Source organism: Penaeus vannamei, chromosome 32 (genome assembly GCF_042767895.1).
Source record: "Penaeus vannamei isolate JL-2024 chromosome 32, ASM4276789v1, whole genome shotgun sequence".
Classification (NCBI taxonomy): Eukaryota; Metazoa; Arthropoda; class Malacostraca; order Decapoda; family Penaeidae; genus Penaeus; species Penaeus vannamei.
Genome location: NC_091580.1, coordinates 19,594,687 through 19,617,186, shown reverse-complemented (window position 1 = coordinate 19,617,186; position 22,500 = coordinate 19,594,687). Strand labels below are relative to the sequence as shown.

Below are 22,500 nucleotides of genomic sequence, written 5' to 3'. Positions count from 1 at the left end.
CCTGTATCTTTACTTTTTCTTTATCTTTCATTTTTCTTACTTCCCCCACCAATTTTCCTCTTTCTCTCATTTATCAATCTCTTACCAGAGAGAAAAGAGATATGTAAGCTACATGATAATTAACAAATCGATTTGATTTTTTCCTTCTATGCAATGTTTTACTTTCTCTTTTACTAACATTCTGTTTTACATTTCAGGGAGATGTTTTAATTGTAAGCTTATTTTTATTGTATATTTTGTTTGTCTTCTCGTCGTGTTGTTTCTGTTGCCGCATCCCAGAATATACTTACATTTTCACTTTGCATTTATTTATTCGATTATTAATTTGATCCTTTGTTTCACGTTTTCAAATTTCGAGTTATTTTCCTTTTTCATCTTTTCCTTCTTGGCCTTATTCCTTCCATTATTTTTCTCTTGTTTGCCTTTCTTGTTCCTTTGTGTGCACTCACATGTTTGTCTCATCCCTCTCTCCTCCCTCTCAGTCTTATATCTTACATATCTTCATTTTCCTTATAATATTTTTGTTTTTCAATTTTTCTCATTCTGTCTGGTAGTTTTTATTACTATATTCAATACTTAATTTAGTTTTCACATTTTTGTTCATCTTCACATTTTCTTTTTTTATTCTTTTTATATGTTTGTCAAATCTACTATCCTGATTCCCTTTTTTTCTTATTCTTACTTCTTGTGTTCTATGGCTTTCTTACACTTTCTGCTCTATTTCCTCCTTTTCACTTCTAAATGTCTATTTTCTTCTTCTTCTTTGTTCTGCACTCCTTTTCTTTAATATTAAGAATTGTTTCCTCGCCCATTTTCTCTCATTCTCATTTGCTCTCCCTCCCACTTCCTCTCTCCTCTCACTTCTTCTTCCCCTATCTCTTCTTCTTCTTCTTTCTTCTTTCTTTTGTCGCTTCTTCTCGTTCCTCCTCCTCTTCCTCTCTCTCTCTCTCTTTCTCATCTTTACTTTTCTTTCTTCTTCTTTTTCTTACTTTCCTCATCTCCCTCTTTTCTCTGTGGCCTCTTCTCTCTCTCTCTCTCTCTCTTTGCCCTTCCTTTTCCTTGTATACATATGTGTTATATGTGTTAAGCTTTCTATAGATAGATGGAATGCAATATAAAAACTTAAGAATGTTAATTATGTATTCATAAAGTTTTAATGGTTTAATTTATATTAGAGTTTAAATTATGCAAACACCACACAACAAACATGTACGTATTTATATAGACAATGATGAAGGGAAATAGAATACAAACAACATACATAAGAGAGAAAAAGAGGAAAAAGAAAAATAATCATTAGGCCTCCTGGGGGAGTGGGGGGGGATAAAGGTGTCTGGCAAGAATGGTTTTCACAGTACTTAAATAAGCAACGGCCACGGCAGCAGCAGAGTCGCCGTCCTTCGTCTGAGATGCGCATGATCGACTCCGGCAATGATCCACTGCAGACTGTTTGACTTTTCTTGTATTTATCTATCGGAAAACATCTTCAGCTTCTTGTTTTCAATAGTTCATTTCATTTCTTACATCTGTAATGTTCCAGTCTGAATTGATTTCGCTCTGCGTTTCCCATTATTCAAATTTGTATTTTTGCTCAGCTTTGCTCTTTATCAACTTTCTATTCTGTTATTTCTATGAGAGATACGGATAAAGAAGAATAATAATAATCATTAGGTTGTAAGAACAATAGTGGTGTGCTGAAAAGAAAATGGAATCAGAGCATATTCATACAATTCATAAAGTATGTTTCCATCCCTTCCGTAGTGTTATTTTTGCATCCTTGTGTTTTATCAACATTTTTCTTTTTAGTGAGAGCAGCATAGCAAATGCGATAAGAGATAATATAATATGAGAGTGATAAGTAAATATTAGAAAGAGAAAAGGGAGAGAGAGAATTATCCTCTTCTTCATTATGTACATCCTCTTTTACTCTTTTATATTTATATTTGTAATTCTTCTGTCTCATTTGCTTTCTTTGTACATTACTACTTTCCTTGATTCTTTTCCTTAATTGTCGTATTCTATAACTTTATTTTCTTTCTTTCCTTCTTCAGATCAACTTAGAAATTATAAGAAGCATATATATATATATATATGTTGTTATGGTTACATATATATGAGAACAAAAGAAAGAGAGGAGTATAGTGAGATAGATATAGAGATAGAGATAGCGAACATTTCATCGGTTTGTTAAACTGTATGAGGTTCGACGTATTATTCTATACGGACCTTGCGTGTACATATATAGACAGATAAATTTATAAGGGACCAGATAGAAATGAATAAATTGCATGAATCAAGCTATTAGATAAGAAAATGTATATATATGACATTAGACATACGTGCTTTTATTTCATAAATAATATATTGTGGTACAACTGTGTCCTCAGTATGCTTCAAGTAATGTAGATTATACCGCATATTCGAATTATATCACATTGACATATTTTTACGTTAATAAATCGTACCCAACTATATTATATTATAAATTTTATTGTAGATTGAATTGCTCTTATCAAAGACAGCTATAAAACAAAAAGTGCAAACACAAATATGTACGTATATATACTATTATGGATGATATAATAATAACACACAACCAATACATGTATAAAGAGAAAAGCAAATAGGAGAAATGAAGATGTATAGATAAAATGTGGAGGAGTGAGGTATGGTGGTAAACATGTCTACAAAGTCTACAATCACGAATGGCCAATGGGGTTCAATTGTCCAGTCATTACTAGAAAACGGAAAACCAGCAAACAACTTAAAGGATCCTAAAGTTATTTTCTTCTTATTCTCTTTTCCTTCTTTCCTCGGCCCCATTTTTTCCATTATTTCTTCTCGAGCTACTTTCTTGCTCTTCAGACACTGATTTCTATCAGTGGTTGTCTTATCCTCCCTCACACTCTTGAAATTTTTATTTATCTTCACGATAATTGTCGCTGTTTGACATGTCTCAGCCTCAAACAATATTTCTCCCTTTTCTACTATCCTCTTATCATTTTCATGTTCTTTCACACTTTTGTCTACTTTAATATTTTCTCATTTGCTCTTCTTTTCTATATGCTTTTAATGATATTTTTACTGTCAGTTTCTCTTTTTCTTTCAATCTTGCACTTAATGTTCATGTACTTCTTTTGTTCTCTAATCTTATTTCTCTCTTTCTTTACTTCAACATCTATTTTCTTCTTCTTCTTCGTTCCTAAATTTTTCTTTAATATTTTAGTCGATTCTTTCACCTCATTCTTTCTCATACATACTTCCTCCTTCTCTCTCTTTCCCTTCTGTCTCTCTTTGTCTCTTTCCTCTTTCATTGTCACTTTTCTTCACCCACCACACCCCTCTCTCTCTCTCTCTCTCTCTCTCTCTCTCTCTCTCTCTCTCTCTCTCTTCCTCTCTCTCTCTCTCTCTCTCTCTCTCTCAATCTCTCTGTATTCATTTTCTTTCCTTCTTTCTTTTTTCTTACTTCCCCAATTTCCTTTTCCTGTCTGTCTCTCTCTCTCTCTCTCTCTCTTTGTCCCCTCCTCTTCCCGCATAATTTGTTTCAGTTAGGACGCTTCTATATAGATATAATTATCTGCAACTTTAATAATGACTATCATATTCATAAAATTATATAATAGAATTAATTTGTATTATTATTAGCATAAATGTCGCACACACATTGTGTACGTATTTATATACACAATGATGAGAAATAGTAACACACAAACAATACACGTGTATGAGAGAGAAATAGGAAGAAAAGAAACAAATCATTGAATTTCGTGGGGGGGGGGGGGGCGTGTCTGTAAGATAAGGTTAAGAAAATTTCCTAAATAAGCAACGGCCTCAGTAGTACGGCGGTAGAGTCGCCGTCCTCTGCCCGGAGATGCCAGGATCGATTCCCGGCAAATGATCCACTGTACAATAATTTTGATTTTTCCGAATATCAGAATGTAAACACATCAAACAGGTTTGTTTTTGTAATAGCTTTCTTTTATCTATTTCATATCTTGACTTCCCAATCTTGATTATTTAGATTTCGTGCTCTTGCATTAAGCTTCCCATTTTTCAAATTTCATTTTGTCATTGTCTTTATCAACTTTCATTTTGTTATTTTAATGATATGATAAATAAATAAAAAAATAATAATCAATATATTGGGAACAATAAAAAAAAATTGAAGCAGAGAGTAAATCAGCAATTCATAAAGTTATACCATTTCTTCAGTTATTCTTACCTCCTTACATCTTTTTATAAGAGATAGACATGGAGGTGAGAGAAAATAGCGAGAGGCAGAGAAAAATAGGAGAAAAGAGAGAGAATAAATTATCCTTTTCTCTTATTGTGTACACCTTCTTTTGTTTTTACATTTTGATTGTTCTTTCTCCTCATTTGCTTCTGGCACATTACTATTTTCCTGATTCTTTTCCTAAATTTGTCGTATTCTATAACTCCTTTCTTCTTTTCCTCCTTCAGATTCATAGGAAGAGGGAGGAGAGACATATGTTTAGAGAAAACAAAACATATGAGATGTAGAGGAGTGATGAGAGTTGCGAGATATGATGAATATTATCAACCGGTTTGTTAAAACTGTGCGAGAAAGTCTCCAATGGAATATTCTCATACGGGACCTGCGGTACATGAAAACAGACAGATATTTTTATGTATATCAGATAGATAGATAAATGTATATGAATCAAATGATTAGATAAGAAAATGTATACGTATGAGATAGACAGATCAAGATTTATTTCAGTGTATATATATGTACAACTGTGCCCTCATGCTTCATTATAGATTAGACAGCATATTCCAATTATATCGCATTGATGATTGTAATAATTGATACACCAGCAATAATTTTATAAAATTTTACGAAGTTTGAATTGTTTCATCATCAAAGTGATAGCGAAAACAAATTGCAAACACAAATATGTACGTATATATACACACAAGGATGAGGAATAGTAACACACAACAATGAGTTAACATATGTATAAAGAGAAAAGGAAAGGAGAAATGAAGAGAGTATGAGAGCCGGAGTGAGGGATAGAGGAGTGCTGGTGTAATACAGGGTTCAAAGTTCATATTTACGTAATGGCTAATGTAAGTCCAAACTTGAACTCAGTCATTAATACTGGCAACAAAACAAAACAAACGAAAATATTCAGTTATTTTTCCTTTCTTTATCTCTTCTTTTTTTCTTCTTTTCTTTCCTCGGCCCCATTTTTCCATTATTTGCCTTTGTTTTCTTTGGTATTCTTCTGTTTCTCCTGCACACTCACTCTCACCCAACGTTAATGCCTTTATCCTCCTCTAATTTTATAGATTTAATATCTCACTTAATGTTTGTTAACATGTTCCATTCTTGTTAACATTTCTCCTTACTATCTCTTATCGTTCTTCATGTTCTTTCACACTTTTTGTTCATTTAGTAATATTTACTTTGCTTTTTCATATGCTTATTATACTTGCGTCGTGTTTCTTTCTTCAGTAGCTTTACTCTATCGTTCATGTTTCCTTGTTTCTCATCTTATTTCCTCTTCTTCTACCTCAAATATTCCTGTTTCTTCTTCGTTCCTACCCTTTTTCTTTAATATCTTGAATATCTCTTCACCCATTCTTTCTCTCATTCTTATTTGCTCTTCTTCCCTCTCTCTCTCTCACCTTCTTCTGTCCTTTTTTCTTCTTCTTTCATTGTCACTTTCCTTCCCCCTCTCTCTTTTTCTGTATCTTTTAACGTTTCTTCTCTTCTTGTCGCTTTTCTTCCTCCCTTCTCCTCCTCCACCACCTTTCTCCACTCTCTCTCTCTTCTCTCTCTCTCTCTCTCTCTCTCTCCCTTCTCTCTCTCTCTCTTCTCTCTTTCCTCTCTTCTTCTTCTCTCTCTTTCTTGCATTTATGCTTCTTCTTTTTTCTTACTTCCCACCTCCCTTTCTTTCTACGTATCTCTCTCCTCTTCTCTTGTCCCTCCCCTTCCTGTACATCTGTGTTAGCAGTACGCTTTACAGATACATATCATATTCATCCCTAATATAATTGACTCACAATAATGCATAATTTTTTAAATATTTATTTTGTATATTATTGAATATCAAAAATGCGCACACAAACATGTACGTATTTATATACACAATGATGAGAAATAGTGACACACAAATAATACACGTGTATGAGAGAGAAAAAAGAAGAAAAGAGATAACGAATCATTGAATTTGGCGGAGGGGGGTCATTAAGAACAGTTTAAGAAAATTTCCTAAATAAGGAACGGCCACGGTAGTACAGCGGCAGAGTCAAAGCCACGTCCTCTGCTCCTGAGATGAAGACTGATTCCGGCAAATGATCCACTGTAATAAATCGTCTTGATTTTCTGTATTTAACTAATGCGAAAACGTCGTCTGTGTTTGTTATTGTTTTCGTAATTTTCCAAAGGTATTCTTTTATACCTAGGCAAAATGCTCCCTTCCCCAGGCAACAAAATTCACTGGATTTCGCTTTGCATATTTCCTATTATTCAACTTTGTATTTTTTGTCACATGTTTTATCTACTTTCATTTTGTTATTTCTATGAGATATATGATAAAATAATAACAATAATAATAATTGTTATTATGATAATAATAATAATAATAATAATAATAATAATAATAATAATAATAATAATAATAATAATAATAAAGATAATAATAATAATAGATTGAGAAGAATGAAAAATTGGAATCAGAGAGTAAATCAGCAAATTCGCAAATTTATGTTTCTATCTCTTCCTAGTTATTTCTTTTTTATGAGAGAGAGAGAAAGTGGAGGTGAGAGACATTACGAGAGACAGAGAAAAAATAGGAAAGAGAAATAGGAGAGAGAATTATCCTTTCTTCATTATGTACATCCTTCTTATCGTAAAAACATCGACTGTGTTTGTTTTCGTAATAGTTTTCTTATATTATGTTTCAACTTTTATCAATATTCTCCTCAGTCTTATTTCATTGGATTTCCCTTTGCATATTTCCTGTTATTCAAATTTGTATTTTTTCTCACGTTTTATCTACTTTCATTTCGTTATTTCTATGAGATTGAGATATAAAATAATAATTATAATAATCAATCGATTGACTGAGTTATTTTCCTTTTTCCTACTCTCTTTTTCCCTTTCTCTCCTTGGCCTGATTCTTTCCTCCGTTATCTTTCTCTTGTTTTCACCTTTCTTTGTTTCTTATTGCACACTCACTTTACTCAGTGCTTGTCTTATCCCTCCTCCTCCTCGGTCACATACTACATGGCTTATTAATATAATGTGCTGTTTCCCTTTCATTCTACCTATCGTTCAGGTATTTCGTTCCTCTGTCTGCTTCCTCTTCTTTTACCTCAAATATCTCATTTTCTTTTTTCGTTCCTACTTTTTTTTAATATCCCTGAACTATGCTCTTCTTCACCCATTCTTCTCTCATTCTTCCTGCCTTCACCTTCCCTACTGTCTCTCTTCTTCTCTTTTCTCCTCTTCTGTGTCGCTTTCCTTCCTCTTCCTCCTCTCTCTCTCTCTCTTCACTACTTTTTCTTTCTCTTCTTTTTTCTTACATCCCCCACCTCCCTCTCTTTCTCTATGTCTCTCTCTCTCTCTCTCTCTCTCTCTCTCTCTCTCTCTCTCTCTCTCTCTCTTTCTCTCTTTCTCTCTTTCTCTCTTTCTCTCTTTCTGTCTGTCTCTGTCTGTCTCTGTCTGTCTCTTTCTCTCTTTCTGTCTGTCTCATTCTCTCTTTCTGTCTGTCTCTGTCTGTCTCTGTCTGTCTCTGTGTCTGTCTCTGTGTCTGTCTGTCTCTGTGTCTGTCTGTCTCTGTGTCTGTCTGTCTCTGTGTCTGTCTGTCTCTGTGTCTGTCTCTGTCTCTGTGTCTGTCTCTGTCTCTGTGTCTGTCTCTGTCTCTGTGTCTGTCTCTGTCTCTGTGTCTGTCTCTGTCTCTGTGTCTGTCTCTGTGTCTGTCTCTGTCTCTGGTGTTCATCTCCGTCCTCTGGCAGGCCTGTCTCTGTCTCCTTAAAGTTCCTGTCTCTGCGTTCATCCCTGTCTCTGTCTCGTTCTGTCCTGTCTCTGTCTCTCTAGTCCTCGTCTCGTTCCGGTCTCTGTCTTTCGGTCGCCGCCGCTGTCGTTGTCTCGTCGTTGTCGCTGTCGCTGTCGCTGTCATTGTCGCGCCGGTCGCTGTCGCTGTCGCTGTTGCTGTCGCTGTTCGCCGGTTCGCTGGCTGCTGTCGCTGTCGCTGTCGCTGTCGCTGTCGCTGTCGCTGTCGCTGTCGCCGTCGTCGCTGTCGCTGCTCGCCGGTCGCCGCCAGGCCGCTGTCGCTGTCGCCGTCGCCACAGTTCGTTGCCTGCTGCCGCCAGGTAACGTCGCCGTCGCTGTCGCTGTCGCTGTCGCTGTCGCCAGCGCTGTCGCCAGCGTCGTTACCCGTTGTCGCTGTCGCTGTCGCTGTCGCTGTCGCTGTCGCTGTCGCTGTCGCTGTCGCTGTCGCTGTCGCTGTCGCTGTCGCTGTCGCTGTCGCTGTCGCTGTCGCTGTCGCTGTCGCTGTCGCTGTCGCTGTCGCTGTCGCTGTCGCTGTCGCTGTCGCTGTCGCTGTCGCTGTCGCTGCTGCTGTCGCTGCTGCTGTCGCTGCTGCTGTCGCTGTATCGCTGTCGCGTTGTCGCTGTCACTTTCGCCGCGTCGCTGTCGCTGTCGCCATCGCTGTCGCTGTCGCTGCTGGCGCCGTCGCCGCACGTTGTCGTTGGTCGCCGATGCCGCTGTCGCTGTCACGTCGCTCGTCGCTATCGCCGTCGCCATCGCTGTCGCTGTCGCCGTCGCTGGTCGCCACGCTGACCGCGCCAACGCTGTCGCTGTCGCTGTCGCTGTCGCTGTCGCTGTCGCGGTCGCTGTCGCTGTCGCTGTCGCTGTCGCCGTCGCTGTCGCTGTCGCTGTCGCTGCCGTTGTCGCTGTCGCCGTCGCTGTCGCTGTGGCTGTCGCTGTCGCCATGTCGCTGTCGCTGTCGCGCCGGTTCGCCGTTTCGCCGCTGCTGTCGCCAGTCACATCGCCGTCGTTGTCACTGTCGTTAGAAAGTCATTGGTCATTATGTCGTTGTCGCCGTCGCTGTCTCTGCGTCTCATTCTTCTGTCTCTGTCTCTCTCTTCTCTGTCTTGTCTGTCTCTCTCTCTCTCTCTCTCTCTCTCTCTCTCTCTCTCTCTCTCTCTCTCTCTCTCTCTCTCTGTACTGTTTTTCTTTCTTCTTTTTTCTTACTTCCCCCACCTCCCTCTCTTTCTCTATGTATCTATCTATCTCTCTCTCTCTTTGTCCCTCCCCTTCCCGTACATCTATATTAGCAGTACGCTTATAGATAATATAATTATAAAAACTTAATAATGTCAATTATAATCGTATAAAGTTTTTGTTATTTAATATCGATTATAAGTATGATTTACTACTAAAATTGCATAAAAATTTGATGCATGTATTTATATACACAATGGATTAAGAAACAGGTAATCACTACCAAATAATAAACGTATGAGAGAGAACGAAGAAGAAAAGAGAAAAAAACCATATAATTTCTTAAAGAGTGTCCGTAAAATAGAATCTGGTGTTGTTAATGGAGAATATTTCCGTGAGAATATGAACGGCCACCTTGGTAAAAATATACAGAGTCGCCGTCCCCGCCCTGGAGATGCTGAGATCGATTCCCGGCAAATGACATCCATCATGTAAAATCTGATTTTCAGTCTTTCTCTATTTATTTTCGGAAAAACATCTTTCTGTTTCTTTGTTTGCTGTAATAGTTTTCTTATATTCTTTTACAATTTTTGTAAATGTTCTCCCCAGTAAAGAAAATTTCATTTGGATTTCACCTCATGCATACTTGTCATCTCGAACTTTTGTATTTTTTGTCACTATTGTTTTATCTACTTTCATCTTGTTTATTATGTTTCATGAGAGATATGATAAATGATAACAATAATAATAATGTTATAAGTGACAATAATGATAATGAAATAATTAATAATAACAATACATTAATAATAATAATAATGATAAGTTGTTAATAATAATAAATAAATAATAATAATAATAATAATTAAACACAACAATTAATTAATAGATCATAGAAGAATGAAAATTTGAACTATAGAGTAAATCAGCAATCTATAAAGTTGTTGTATGCTCTATATCTTCCTTAGTTATTCCTTTTCTAAAGTATGAGATAGAGAGAAAATGGAGGGGCAGAGGACATTTGTGAGAGATACAAGAGAAGTGTAGGAGAGGGCAGATAGGTGTGTTAGAGAGAAAGAGTAAGAACTCCTTCTTTTCAGTTATGGGGCATCTTTATTATTGTCTTTTTATATATGATCCTATTTTGTTATTCTTTTTGTTTCTATTTTGCTCTTCTTTGTAATATTAAATTTTATTTTTTTTCATCTTTCTTATCCTTGTCATTCAATTTAGTAATTTATAATTTTTTCTTTTCTTCTTCAATCGTTTTAGGGGGAGGCGAGAGAGGGAGAGGCAGAGAGAGGGGAGGAGAGAGAGAGAGAGAGAGAGAGAGAGAGAGAGAGAGAAGAGAGAGATGAGAGAGAGACAATGATGAGCGAAAGCATATATTCGAAAGTGAAGAGGCAGAGAGGGCCAGAGGAGAGATAGATAAGAGAGAATTTCTCATTCAGTTTGTCAAAACCATGTGTTATGGCCTGATTGTAATATTCCTTATACGGACCTGCGTGTACATAGAAACAGACATATAAATGTATATGTATCAGATACATAGATAAATGTATATGAATCAAATAGTTAGATAGGAAAATGTATATGTATGAGACAGATAGACAGACGTGTTTTTATTTCAGTGTATGTATATGCTCTTTATGTGCTCAGTATGCTTCAATATACCTTAACAAAACGTGCAAATGTGTCACATAAATATTATCGAAACAATACCTACTATAATCGTAGGAAGTTTACGTAGTGTGAATTGCATATATCATCAAAGACTGCAAATTAAAAAATGCAAACAACAAATATGTACGTGTATATATAAAAAAGTATGAGAAATAGTAACGCACAAACAACACACATGTATGGAGAGAAAAAGGTATAGAATGCCGTGGAGGAGGGGTATAATCTTGTGTTTTATAAACTTTTGTTGTATTTATGAGAGAAAGAGGGAGGAGGAAAGAAACAGCGGGAAAGAGAAAAAGAAGAGAGGGAATTATCTTTTCTTCACTATGTATATCCTTCATCTTGTTCTTTTATATATTCTCTCATTTGTTCTTAAGCCTTTCTCCTCTTCTTTGTAAAGTACTTTCTTGTTTCTTTTCTTTATTTATCTTATTCCGTGACTCATTTTCTTTCTTTCCTTCGTGTCTTTAAAATTTTCTCTTCCATCCCGCTTTTATTTCTTTATATATATCTCTATATGAATTTCTTGTCATTTTCTTTCTTCTTATTTCTTGCAGACTTTTTCATAGTTTTTTAAAGTCTAATCGTTGTTTCTTCTCTCGTTTATTTTTATCTCTCCATTTCCTTGACGTTAATAGCCATATAGATAAACAGAGAGAGAAAGAGAGAGAGAGAGAGAGAGAGAGAGAGAGAGAGAGAGAGAGAGAGAGAGAGAGAGAGAGAGAGAGAGAGAGAGAGAGAGAGAGACCATGGAAAAAAAATCTAGAGACCTAAGGCATGATAGAGATTTGCCCAAAAGGTTGCAACGAACAAGCTAGAAAGGAGACAGAAATAAAAGATAAAGAAAGTATAATACGGAACGATCTACACCTTTGCTATCTTGTTATATATATACATAACTATACTAATTGTACCAGACACTATAATAGTAAGGTAGTGTTGTTGTTTTTGCCATGTTACACCTACATCACATGGCTTACGCTAATGCACACTTGTTATACACGCACTACATATATATATATCAGTTAACTGTATATAGCCATATATATAAGTACACATATAATGTTATTCATAATCTACACCTATTAATCATATACGTTATATAGTATATATATATATATATATATATATACATAATTAATTATATATAATATATTTATGTTATTTACGTATTATGTTTACTAAGTTATATATTTACCCACATTCATATACATATACACGCACTGTTAACGCCATCAGTATATATATATATATATATATAATTCATATATATATATATACACAAGCACGCATCGCTAACGCATACGTCATTAAGGTTTGCCATATATATATATATATATATATATATATATATATATATATATATATATATATATATATATATACATATATATATATATATATATACGTGACAGTATATCAGACAGACTCAGATCATATGTTGACGTTTGAGAGAGAGAGAATGATATATATATAGAGGAGAATGAGAGAATTACACCTGAAGAGCAGACCTGACTGTAATTATGACTTCCCTTAATTTTTTGGCTGCTATAGCTCGATCGACAACGCGTCATTACTATAAGGGTTGTCAATGTCGTTGTTATTATCTTTTTAGCAACATTATTGTTACTGTACAATTATGAATAATTGTTAATGATATTGTCATTGCCGTTGCTATCATTACTTTTATTGTTACTGTTATTATCATTATTATTATTATTATTGTTATTACTATTATTATTATTATTACTATTATTGTTATTGCTATTGTTATTATTATTATTATTATTATTATTATTATTATTATTATTATTATTATTATTATTATTATTATTATTATTATTATTATTATTATTATCATTACTATCATTGTTATCATCATCATAATTATTACTATCATTATTTTTATTAAAATTCAATCGTGGTACTCTCGGTTAAGTCTATTAAGTCTAAAGAAATGATTGTGAGTCGGTCTCGAACGCAGTTGCCTCAGCATCCAAGTCTGCTGATTAATGGAGTCTTAATCACTTCACTGGATAATCTAAAGCTCTTAGGTGTAACCTTTGATTCAAAGCTTACATTTGAATTGCATATTAGGGATATGGCCCGGGCAATTTCATCAAAGTTAGGCATCATTCGCAAGTGCAAGAAAATCTGCCTCATTTTGAGTATTGTTCTCCTGTGTGGTAATCTGCTGCAGACTCTCACTTAAGACTGCTTTTAATTTCATTAAATTCTCCTGTCTGACTTAAATTTGGACATTAGACATCGTAGAGTTATCGGGGCTCTTTCAGTCTTATATCACATCCCCTCTGTAAGTTTTTATCAGATTTTTATAAACCTGCTAGATTTATCTAAAAGTTCTGTGACCCTCAATTCAATGACATTTGATGCAAGTCGATCGTCTACAAGTCAGTTTTCTAGATGCTTTTTTACTGCTATTTGTAGACTTTGGAATAGATTGCCTTCAGAGATTGTAACTTCTCCGACTCTTAATAAGTTTAAAAGATCAGCTAAGATATTTTTCTTACGTAAATACCTGACTTTCTATTCTTTCATTCTTTCTTAGCTGTATCGTGACCTCTATGACACCATTGGTGGTATAAATTTAGATTTTTTCAGTGTGGCTCTTTATATAACTTACTATAATAATAATAATAAAAATAATAATAATAATAATAATAATAATAATTATTATTATTATTATTATTATTATTATTATTATCATTATTGTTGTTGTTGTTATTATTATTATTATTATCATTATCATCATCCTTATCATCATTATCATTATAATTTTTTGTCATACTTTTTATTATTACATCATCATCATTACTATAATTATCATTATTATCATTGCTTAAGGTCATCATTATCATTATTATCATCATTCCTTTGTCATTATGTTTATTTTCTTTCATCATAAACTTATCATTCTATCATTATCACTATTATTATTATTGCTATTAAAATGATACTGGTGATAACAGTAATGATAATGATAATAATGATATAATGCTAATAATTTTATCAACATTATTTTGATAAGTAGTAGAGCTCTCAAGAGATTCCCTCCACCCTTTGTTCCGTGCCCCCCCCCCCCCTTACCCGATTCATTTTCTCTTTTGTATTTTCGGAAAGCATCTCCATCTCTATCGTAACAAAATATCCGAAAAAAGTGGGATGGAATAAACGAATGATACCATATTTGGCAAGTTGTTTCAAAAGTATTCACAGTCCTCAGTACATTATATCTTAATATTGTGAAAACGAAGACAATTTCCCAAACGTTGATCCTGAATCAATTACGTGGCGCTTAATAATAATAATAAAAGAAAAGAGAGAGATAAATAAAAATATTCGATAAATGATCATAATTTCGATTCATGTACAATGAAAACAAACCTAAAACTAAAATCAAATCAGGTGAAAATCATGACCTTTATCATCATCATCATCATCCCTCAAGAACATCACAGTTTTCATGCTCTCAAAAAATTCTTAAATATTTTCCTTCTCGGCCTGAAGGGGATCGGGAGATGCCGGTTAGGAATATTTGTGTCTCGCTTAGACGTCCGAAACAACTGTAACGGAAACTTTACCCAACTGATGTGTATTTGCATTGCATTTTCTCTCTCTCTCTCTCTCTCTCTCTCTCTCTCTCTCTCTCTCTCTCTCTCTCTCTCTCTCTCTCTCTCTCTCTCTCTCTCTCTGTCTCTCTGTCTCTCTCTCTCTCTCTCTCTCTCTCTCTTTGGAATTAAGATACATCTTTTCTTCTTTTATTTTTTACTAAAAAGAATTCTAAGAATGCGTTTAATTCGCATCTATTTCTGTCACTAGCCTCTTATCAGTATACGATATACCTTTTTTCTTTGGAATTAAGGTTCATCTCTTTTTTTCTTCTTTTTTTGTTACTAAAAGAATTCTAACATTGCGTTTCTTTCCCATTTATTTCTGTCAATAGCCTTTTACAATATGCAAAAACGTATCAAACATCTATCTCATGCATATCCATTTCTCACGGAAAATTACTGTTTTGCGAAAATGATCCCCCCCCCCCCCATTTTCCCCTCTCATCAGTATACGATTCAACAATATACAAAAACGTATCAAAAATATACCTCAAGCATATCCATTTTTCACGGAACATGACCAATGTGAAAATTATTTTCTCACCTCCCCCCCCCCTTTTTCCCTTATCATCAGTATACGATTCAACAATATATAAAAACATATCAAAAATATACCTCATACGTATCTATTTCTCACGGAAAATGAACGATGCGAAGATGATTTTCCCACAAAACGCCCCCTTTTTCCCTCCTCATCAGTATACGATTCAACAATAGACAGAAACGTTTCAGAAATATAACTCAAGCATATCCATTTCTCACGGAAACTGACCGATGCAAAACCCCTTTTTTCCCTCTCATCAGTATACAAAACCCACAAAACCCCTTTTTTTCTTCTCATCAGTATACAAAACCCACAAAACCCCTTTTTTCCCTCTCATCAGTATACAAAACCCCTTTTTTCCCTCTCATCAGTATACAAAACCCACAAAACCCCTTTTTCCCTCTCATCAGTATACAAAACCCACAAAACCCCTTTTTTCCCTCTAATCAGTATACAAACCCCCCTTTTCCCTCTCATCAGTATACAACACCCACAAAACCCCTTTTTTTCCCTCTCATCAGTATACAAAAACGTATAATAAAATATACGTCACGCATATCCATTTCTCGCGGAAAATGACCGATGCGAATATTATTTTCCCACAAAACGCCCTTTTTTTTCCAAATTGAATCATCCCAAAAACGGATTTTTTTAGTCGGCTTCCGCTAATGCCTGAAGCCGAGTGCCTCATGACTACGGCACTGAGTGGGATATGAATGCATGATTCAATTCTTCTCTGACCTTGACCCTTGATAGTTTATTTATGCTTGGTGTTTGTTTTTGCTTTTAGTTTGTTTTCTTGTTAAATATGTTATCTTGTGTTTTCTTTTATTTCTGTTTTTTGTGTTTGTTTTTGCTTTTTCTTTGTTTGTTTGCTTTCTTTGGTAATGTTATGCGTTTTCTTTTATGTTTTTTTTTGTGTTTGTTTGTTTTCTTGTTTAGTTTTGTGTTTTCTTTTATTTCTGCTTTTTGTTTAGTCATGTCTTTTCTTTGATTTCTGTTTTTGTTTGTTTCTGCTTTTTTGTTGTTAGGTTTATTCTTTGCTTTCTGTTTATTATATTTGTTTCTGCTTCTTGCATTATCTATATTTATTTTTCTATTACTTTTTATTTTTTTCATTTTTTGTTGTTTGTGATTTATGTTTTTCTTTGGCTGTGATATTGTTGCTATTTTTTATTATTATTATTCTGACGCTGAGATTGATTTTTTAAAACAGTTGAAGCGTTTTGTTGTTGTTGTTATTGATGATAATGATGATGATAATGATGATGATGATGGGGGTGATGGTGGTCGAGATGATGATAATGATAATGATGATGATGGTGGTTGTGATGATGATTACGATGATGGTTATGGTAATGGTGCTGTTGTTTATAATGATGATAATGATCTCTCTTTCCCTCCCAATCCCTCCCTTTTCTCTCCTTTCCCTTCGATCTTCTCCTTTCCCTTCCCCCCCTCTTTACCCCCCCCTCCCCTCTTCCACTTCATCTTCCTCTCTCTCTTCCCCTGCCTACCCTTTCCCTCCTCATCCTTTTTTTCCTCGCTTTTTTCCTCCTTCCCTTTCCTTCTTCCCCTTCTTTTTCCCCACCTCTTCGCCTCTCCCTTCCCCTCCCTCATTCTTTCCTTTTCTTCCTCTCCATCTCCCATCCCTCTTCTGCTGCCTCCCCTCTCTCTACCCATCCTTTCTCTTTTCCTATCTTTTTTACCGTCTTCTTCCCTTCCTCTTTCCTTCCCCTCTCCATCTTCCTCTTCCCTTTCCCCTTTCCATCTTTTTCCCTCCTCCCTTCCCCTGCTCTACCTCTCCCCCCCCTCCTCTTTCCCTCCCTCCCTCTCACCCTCTCCCTCTCCCTCTTCCCCCTTCCTCCCACCTTTCTTCCCTCTCTCCTCTTCCCCTCTCCCCTCTCCTCCCCTTCCCTCTTCCCCTCTCCCCCCTTCCTCCTCCCCCTCTTCCCCTCCCACCCTCTTCCCCTTTCTTCCCCCTTCCCCCCTCCCTCCTCATCTTCGGCTCAAATATCCCACACACCTTTCCCCTCCTCCCCCCCCCCAACCCCCCGCCCTAAGATTTATCCTTAACCCTACTTACCTTGATTTCCTCGGCAGAATCTCCGTCAGGCTCCCCCCCCTACCCCACCCCCTCTCCTCCTAATCCAAAAGGTCCTACTTTAATGGCCTGATCTAATCTTTTCCATCTTTATGCCCTCTTCGTGATGATAGAAATCGCTATTTTTTTTCTTCTTCTTCTTCTCTTTTTTTTTTTTTACTTGCCTTATTTATATATATTTTACTGCGTCTCATTTTTTTGCCTTTTTATTCTTATTATTTTCTTATACAACTACAATTTATTCTATCTATTCATTCATCTATGGATCTGACATGTCTAATTTATTTAATTATTTATTTATTTACTTTAGTATTGTTATAATTGCTACTGCTGTTGATTTTATCAGTGTTACTAATTTCCTTCCAGTATTCTTTATTATCATCATTACTTTCATTACTGTTACCCTTACTATTATCATCATCATTACTTTTATCACTATTATCATTATTATTATCATAAAAGTATTCATTATCATTACTATCATTAATTTTATTATTATAATTATCATTAATGTTATTACTGTAATTAACCATTTTATCATTATCATTATTGCTATTACCCTTATAGTTATTACTATTATTGTTATTACCGTCTTTATTATCATTATTTTCATTACCCTCTCTATCACTATCATTGTTATCACCTTCTTAATTATCATTATTGTCTCTTTATTATCATCATTATTGCCATTACCCTCTTTATTATCATCATTATTGTCATTACCCTCTTTATTATCATTATTATTGCCATTACCCTCTTTATTATCATTATAATTACTATTAGCCTCTTTAGGAAAAGGAATCCTTTGGAGGACGAGGTCGGCGGGCAGAGGGTCCTCGGCGGGGAGAGCGAGGACGTAATCAAGCAGGACCTTGATGAATAGGGAGGCGACATCCGAGCTCATCATGGTCGCCGGCGAGACACGAGGGAGGCGGAGATGGGGTCCTGCGGGCGGCGAAGGCGAGCGGGAGGGAAGGCGCCGGGAAGGGGAGAGAGGGACTGCGATTGCCAGGTTGTAGATCACAGAGAGGGAGTTGTGTTTTTTTCTACCATATATAAACACATACACGCACATACACACACACACGCACGCACACACACATACACACACACACACACACACACACACACACACACACACACACACACACACACACACACACACACACACACACACACACACACGCACGCACGCACACACACACATCTATTTATCTATCTATCTATCTATCTATCTATCTATTTATCTATTTATCTATCTATATATATATATATATATATATATATATATATATATATATATATATATATATATATATATATATAAATGTGTGTGTGTGTGTGTGTGTGTGTGTTTATATATATATATATATATATATATATATATATATATATATATATATATATATATATATATATATATGTATATATATATATATATATATAAATGTGTGTGTGCGTGTGTGTGTGTGTGTGTGTGGGTGTGGTTGTGGGTGTGGGTGTACATATATATATGTATCATAGATATATGTATATATATGCGCGCGCGCGTGTGTGTAAAGCCCTTTTCGTCCCTATGAAAAGAAAGTGGGAGAAAAAGACGAACACCGGAAATGGCAATGGAGGAAAAAAAAAAATCTATCTGAATTCCTCTCCGAATTTCACGGCGTCCCTCTAAAAAGAAAAGAAAAGAAAAGAAAAAAGATTAAAAAAAAAAGAAATCCAACCCAGTTCACTTCAGTTTTCTATATCACTAACATCTACAGCAATATCAATTTGATTTCACTCTCAGTCTCTCCCGTCAGCCCTTTTTTTTCAAAACTGTAATACCTCTCTAGTGGTAAATGCATTGTCAAATGTGCTCTACACCCACTACTACTTGCAGCTCAACTCTTCTTATAAAAGTACCAAGCTCAGGAAAGTTGGATAATCCCCACAGAGTAGCTTATATTTTCTCGGGATTAATTTGTTTTTCTTGATGGTGGATTAGCTGTCTACTTATGTCTACTTATGTCTTCACATGCACTATTATTATTTTCCCTTCTTGTGGTAAGAGCGTTCGGTACAGCCCACGATCATGTAATGGTAAGGAAACATTTTGCTTAATTGAAATGAAAAAATGGTATTTTACTGTATGTCAGAAACGGCCTGAAATTCTTTGGAAAAATGTTTTCTATGAAAATTTTAGCACCATGACGTAACACCAGTATCAGTCAATACCGTCTTCAGGATATCTAGTCTACATCATTTATTCGCAAAAGTTTTTCTTGAAGTTAGGGATTTTCAGATACATTTTGGTCCAGTCTCCCTTGCGGTACATAAAGGTTATCAAAGAATGAATATAACATGATTAAAGGTCAATCAATCAATCTTTTTACTATGACTCTTTAATACGTGCGTTACCAAGACTAACTTTTGCATACAGCGTCTTCGTTTATTATCCTTATTATCTCACAGGGAATCTTTTTATATATCATCAAATATAAAATTTGATGTTTCAGTAAGATTGGAGAATGGAATGTCTTGTGTGTTCTAGAGGTGTCACTAAAGTATTTACAAAGACAAGTTATCGTTCTTATAAAAGATTCGTCTTGTAAATTGGCTTGAAATAGAATCCTTTCGTTAACACTTAAAGGAATTCGAGTATTGTAATTTTCTGTATTTATTTACGCATTAAATATCTATCTTAATAGCCTTCAACATATATTAATAGGCCAGCATATTAGGTACTTTAATGGTTCTCTATTGACTTCTTGTATGAAAAGAAAAGCTTTGTAAGTCGGAACAAGCTTCGATGACCCCATGTCTTGTAGGGACCGCGGGAGATCGTCAAAGTATCAAAGTGTTCGGTGTTTTGGAATGCTACAACCAAGGGCTTAAGAGGTTTTGAATACGATACCGACAATGCCGTAACTCTCAGCATGCAAACTTATGCCAGCGTATGACATGTTGGGGAAGGCTAGATCAGTAGCAACAAAGGGAGGTGTCATGGCGTCTGTTTTGATGATTGTTCAGTGAAAATATTACGATTAGAATAATTATTTTCAATCCTTTTTGAAAATTGAAAAGACCAAAATGATCGACCATATTCACAAAGCAGCCGTAACTTTTGTGACGTCATCAAAACGTGCTTTTTCCGCAAATAGAATCAGACACCATGACACCTCGAGTTGCTACTGATCTAGCCTTTCCCATGACATGCTTTAGGTTCGGAGTTATAAAACAATCGCTGAGAGGTTCGAATCATACGTACAAGCCACAGCCAGGCATGTCAACCCTCATACATCAGCGGTTCCTTTAATGTTTACGGTAGGCAGTGGTCGACGGTATGTTATTAAACGTATGTATGTGTGTAACGTATAAACGGAAAAGTTTTTCGTGCGTACATTAAGATTTACGTAGAAAAAAGTGCATTATTTACTTTTGTAATATTTTAAGGATTTATTCCCCTGTAAAGTCACCACAGCTGTTTTTGAATTAACGAAGTGGCAGATAAAACAAGAGAGAGAGAGAGAGACGGAGAGAGAAAGAGTGAGTGAGTGAGAAAGAGTGAAAGAGAGAGAGAGAAAGAGTGAGTGAATGAGAAAGAGTAAAAGAGAGAGAGAGAGAGAGAGAGAGAGAGAGAGAGAGAGATGAGGGGAGAAAGAACGATAAAGAGAGAGAGAGAGAATGTGTGTGCGAGCATGTTTTATCATCTGATATTCCCAGTATACCATGTTCGTACTTTGTAGGCAAATTTAACAACGAACCAGTAATAACATGATCATTATTAACACAATGATAACTTATATAACTTATATACTTCGGAATTTGCGTGTTACAAAAGGCATTTCTTATCGTTACTGTATCGCATATTTTTTTCCATTTATAATCCCTCAAGAAAATTTACGTACTGTACTACTGTACTTGCCGATATGCATCCCTGTTAAATATATCGTGAATGATCATTACTTTTATCGTCCACATCATACTCTCTTCTGCCAGAGTATATCAATCACGAGCCAAAAGAAACAAAACAAAGAAAGTTGCGATAACGAATTACAAACGAGAAAGAGGAAAAAAGACGTTTAACACCTGCTGCTTTTTCGTGGACTTGCGATTTGGTAGAGAAATAGGGATATGACCCAGGGCATAACCAGGAAATTAAACTACACGTCCCTAATTGCTGAAAAAGGAGAGCAGAAGGATTTATAATTCATTTGCACGCACACAGACACGCTCACAAAGTCCCTCACACACACACCGCACACATATGTACATATATGTGTGCGTGTGTGTGTAGAGAGAGAGAGAGAGAAAGTGAAAGAGAGAGAGAGAGAGAGTGAAAGTGAGAGAGAGAGAGAGAGAGAGAAAGTGAAAGAGAGAGAGAGAAAGTGAAAGAGAGAGAGAGAGAGTGAAAGTGAGAGAGAGAGAGAGAAAGTGAAAGAGAGAGAGAGAGACAGACAGACAGAAATAGGTAGATAGATAGATAGATAGAGAGAGAAACCCCAAACCCGAAGCCATTTCCCCGCTGGTCCGTCCTCGCCTCCTTCCGCTCCCGCCCGCTGTCGCATCGCCTTTAACCTTCCCGCTGAGTTCTTGAAAACTACAGGCAAATAAAACGAGCGAGAGAAAAGGAGGAGAATGAGGCAAAAGACAAAGCTCCGTGTCCCCCCCCCCTTCCCCCCTCCCTCACTCCTACCCCCTAAAAAAGAAGAAAGAAGGTATATTCGAGCATTTTTCTTTCTTTCTTTCTTATTCTTTATTTGTTCTATAACCCTGTGAGACGTCGAGCTTACGTGAACTACGGTGGACACGGAGATCAAGAGCTGTAGTTTCTGCGTCTCTGACTACAGTGTTCTTCCATCTTTGTTCGTTGTGAATCCCTTTTAAATCCCTACCCCCCCCCCCCCTGCTTTTGCAATTCTTTAAGTTTTCTGAATTCTCTCTTTATCCCCCATTTTCGTTGCCCTCTACCTTATTTCTTATTCTGTCCCATTTCCGTTGTGTGATTCCTTTTTTTTTAGATCTTTTAATTCTCCTTAAATCCTATTATTCTCGAGTAATCCTTGAGGAACCCTTAAATAAACCATATTTGCCCTCTGTAAACCTTTTATAATCTCTAATTCCTCTTGAATCCATTTTTCTTGCGTACCCTTTCATGCTCCCCTAAATCCCCCTTCCCTTGTGCAATCTTCCACTAGCCCATAATTCCTTTTTTTTTCTTTTTTTTAAAGTCTCCGTTATACCTTTAAATCCTATTTCCAAGAGCAATTCCCCATACGTTTTAAGAAGCTCCTTAAATTGCTGTTTTTCTTCCAAAAGCCTTTTCTCATCTGCACTCCAACATATAGAGGAGAGTGTA

At 36.0% G+C, this 22,500-nt stretch overlaps 1 protein-coding gene across 1 annotated transcript; it reads right to left on the bottom strand.

Moving 5' to 3' along the window:
- Positions 1-8,146: 8,146 nt before the first annotated feature.
- Positions 8,147-9,849, bottom strand: LOC138867836 (clumping factor B-like). Its single transcript, XM_070144653.1, has 3 exons — positions 9,832-9,849; positions 8,676-9,005; positions 8,147-8,482 (listed from the first exon to the last, which is right to left on the bottom strand). The coding sequence occupies exons 1-3, from the start codon at positions 9,847-9,849 to the stop codon at positions 8,147-8,149; spliced, it is 684 nt and encodes a 227-aa protein (XP_070000754.1).
- Positions 9,850-22,500: the final 12,651 nt, after the last annotated feature.